We start from the raw sequence: 2,953 nt of genomic DNA, 5'->3' as shown, positions 1-2,953 counted from the left end.
GTATATGTATTTCAAAATTCACCTTCAGAAAAACACACAAAAGTGTTGATTCCCATCTCTGGAATAATTTCTATACAGTAATCGATTCCAGGTTGCAATATTTTTGGATTGTGTTCGCGTGCAAATATCGAACCATTCGTTAATAATATATGAAAATCTTGCGCGTCTTCGCTTGAATTTAAAATATACCTGAAGAATAATGCAAAATTTTTTTTCAAATTATATCCTCCTAATGTATGCTTAATAGTTTCAGCGCAAAACTGCATTCTTAGAAATATAGCGGATAGATTAAGATAATATTTGAAATTAATTGCAACTATTATTTGCATTTAAATTATAAAAGAATGTTATTTATCCTTGAATACAAAACTTGAATATAAAGAATGCACGATATTACGACACAATAGATTTGAGAATTGTTTTTTCTTTTTGACATTTGAAAGCAAGAGAAAGAACATAGTAGATTTGATTATTTATATTCAATTTTACGATATTCAAATAAAAAAGTTGAGTAAAATTAATATTAATTTAACTTTGAAGTATGTACGTAATTTGAATATTTTGTACTCACTTTTTGTATTTACAGGGATTTCCAATAATCGCGACAAATGGACTTCGAACATTACCGGGAACCAGATAACCAGAATCATTAAAATCATGGAAAATAGGTGAGAAATTTTCGATAATGAAGGAATCCATAACTGTGCAAACCGCTTGGCCAGTTACGTTTATTGCAAAAACTTCGCCTACCGGGCAACATTTTCCAACCACAGGTAAATTTTTGTATTCGTCGAGTGTTGTTGTTGTCTTGTTTTCCTGTAGGATAAAATCGAAGGCCGTTTTTACGCATGTCTAAAGTACAAATCGATCTAAAAAAATTTATCTTATCGATATCAAAGGAATTGGCTATCCAACCACGAAAATTTCATTGATAAAATAATATAATGCAACATATAATGTAATACAAAACTTTACAAGAGTTTAAAGTAAACATTTATAATTAATGATTTTACATTTCAATAGAATGAATTATTAATCTTATTATGTAGATTATTATGTAATACTATTTAGAAGTGTTTATCAATTTTTTCATTTATCATTCACAATGTGAAAAAATTCAGAAAACTTTATCCAATTAATTATTCCTATTATTTAAATGGATATTGCATGCATGAATATTGAATTGCATGAATTTCAAGATTTTCAAACTTGATTTTTAACTTTGTGAAGTAACTTCATGAAAACAAATTTTAATGAAATTTTAATGAAGATTACAACATTTTCTCAACATTTTTTCCAACAAATCACCAACTTTGTTATATCTATATCCAAGATACTTTTCATTATCAATCTTAAACTATGACTTTGTAAGATTTTTTTATAATTTCAATTTTTATTGCGTAACTTTCAATTTGAGAAATTGATACGTTTGCATTATGTCTTATCATATTTAAAGATTATCTTTGAATGAGTTAATACTTACCAAAGGAATCGAATGAATGATTGGCGGTTCATCTATGCGAGCAGCGCAAATCGTCAATTCGAAAAAAAAAATCTGCAATAACACTAAAAATTTTTTCACAGTTCCAGACATTTTTTTCGATTCTATTTCTGCAAACACTGACGTAAAAAACGTTTTACAACGTTGCTTAAATATTTATGTAAAACAGATTCTTTTCCAAAATTTTCCAAATTTTCTCCTTGCCTAATGGCCACTCTGCTAGTTACAGATTTTTTCAATCTCAGTCTAATTTCTTCTTCCTTTCTCGTTAATGAAAATAACTTTGCCCGATTAAAGAAATTTTATATGCAGCCAGAGAGAAATAGAAAATTCGAAATATTCTTCTGGTTAATAACATTCTTTATATATTTCTTCTAATATATATATATATATATATCTTCTTATATATTTCTTTTATGACTCTTGATTCTGACTGTTTTTTTTTATATTTTTCACAGGATGACTTTCTCCAAATACTTGAATTGAAATTATTCAAATCGAAACAAAATGCTTGGTTAAAGAGTCAAAGACAGATTTCAGAGAGGTTATTACAGAATTATTATTTCCAAGATATTACACACGCATTTCTATCAGTTTATACAACTTCTCCTTCTCTCTGATTATTTTCTCACTTTTCGATCAAATACTGAACTATAACGAAAATAATAAGGTTAAGGTTGGCACGAGTATTAACTTCGACAGAACAACGTTTCTCTTCTTCGTCTATGCGTTTATTTCGTCGAACAGCAAAATCATTTCGGTATATTTAACTAAAGAAAACTAGTAATCTTTCGTGTCTTAATAATTCGTCAATTGTATCGTGCTTGAAATCGCAGTCTTTCGAACGAGGCCTGGAATAACAAATAACCTTATTTTATTTGTAAATAACCTTATTTAATCAATCATAATCGCGATGTAACTTTCAAGAAGCATTTATCGATTATGACTATATTTATATAATTAATAACTTTGGAATTAATATTGTAAGATGCGACAAAGGAATAATCGAAATATTAGTCATCTATCGAATGTAACGAAACTCGGTAAAAACCCGATGAATTGATAGCTCGTAGAAAAGATACCTTAAGCGTCATACTAAAATGACATTGAGTGTAATAAAAATGAATGGTCCTGGATCCGTTATTTCAAAGAAGAAAAAACCGGATTTTTGATAGAAATAATAATAAGATGATTATATAAGAAAGGATCAAAAAATTATATTCGTCGTCGCGAATTGTAGTCTTCATTATAATTATAAAATTGTGTATCGAATCGTGCGTAATTATTATATCATACCTGTTCCTTCACACTGCTAAGATATATCCACTTGGGAAAAAAAAAATTGATTACAATGGAAACAATACGTTCGTATTGAAATTACGTAACTTTTATCTCACTCTTTCCAATTATCATTTGATTAACCCGTGAAAAAAGACGACAAATTCTAACACG

General features: G+C 28.1%; 1 protein-coding gene across 1 annotated transcript in view; it reads right to left on the bottom strand.

Annotated features, from left to right (window-relative positions):
* Positions 1 to 1,594, bottom strand: part of LOC102677207 (G-protein coupled receptor Mth2-like) — a 4,030-nt gene extending 2,436 nt beyond the window's left edge. The window contains exons 1-3 of the mRNA XM_006614173.2: positions 1,484 to 1,594; positions 572 to 816; positions 23 to 189 (exon numbers count right to left, since the gene is read on the bottom strand). Coding sequence (XP_006614236.1) covers positions 23 to 189; positions 572 to 816; positions 1,484 to 1,594 — 523 coding nt within the window. The remainder of the gene's footprint in view (positions 1 to 22; positions 190 to 571; positions 817 to 1,483) is intronic.
* Positions 1,595 to 2,953: the final 1,359 nt, after the last annotated feature.

Source organism: Apis dorsata, unplaced genomic scaffold (genome assembly GCF_000469605.1).
Source record: "Apis dorsata unplaced genomic scaffold, Apis dorsata 1.3 scaffold_170, whole genome shotgun sequence".
Classification (NCBI taxonomy): domain Eukaryota; kingdom Metazoa; phylum Arthropoda; class Insecta; order Hymenoptera; family Apidae; genus Apis; species Apis dorsata.
This window is presented reverse-complemented; position numbering and strand designations above follow the sequence as displayed.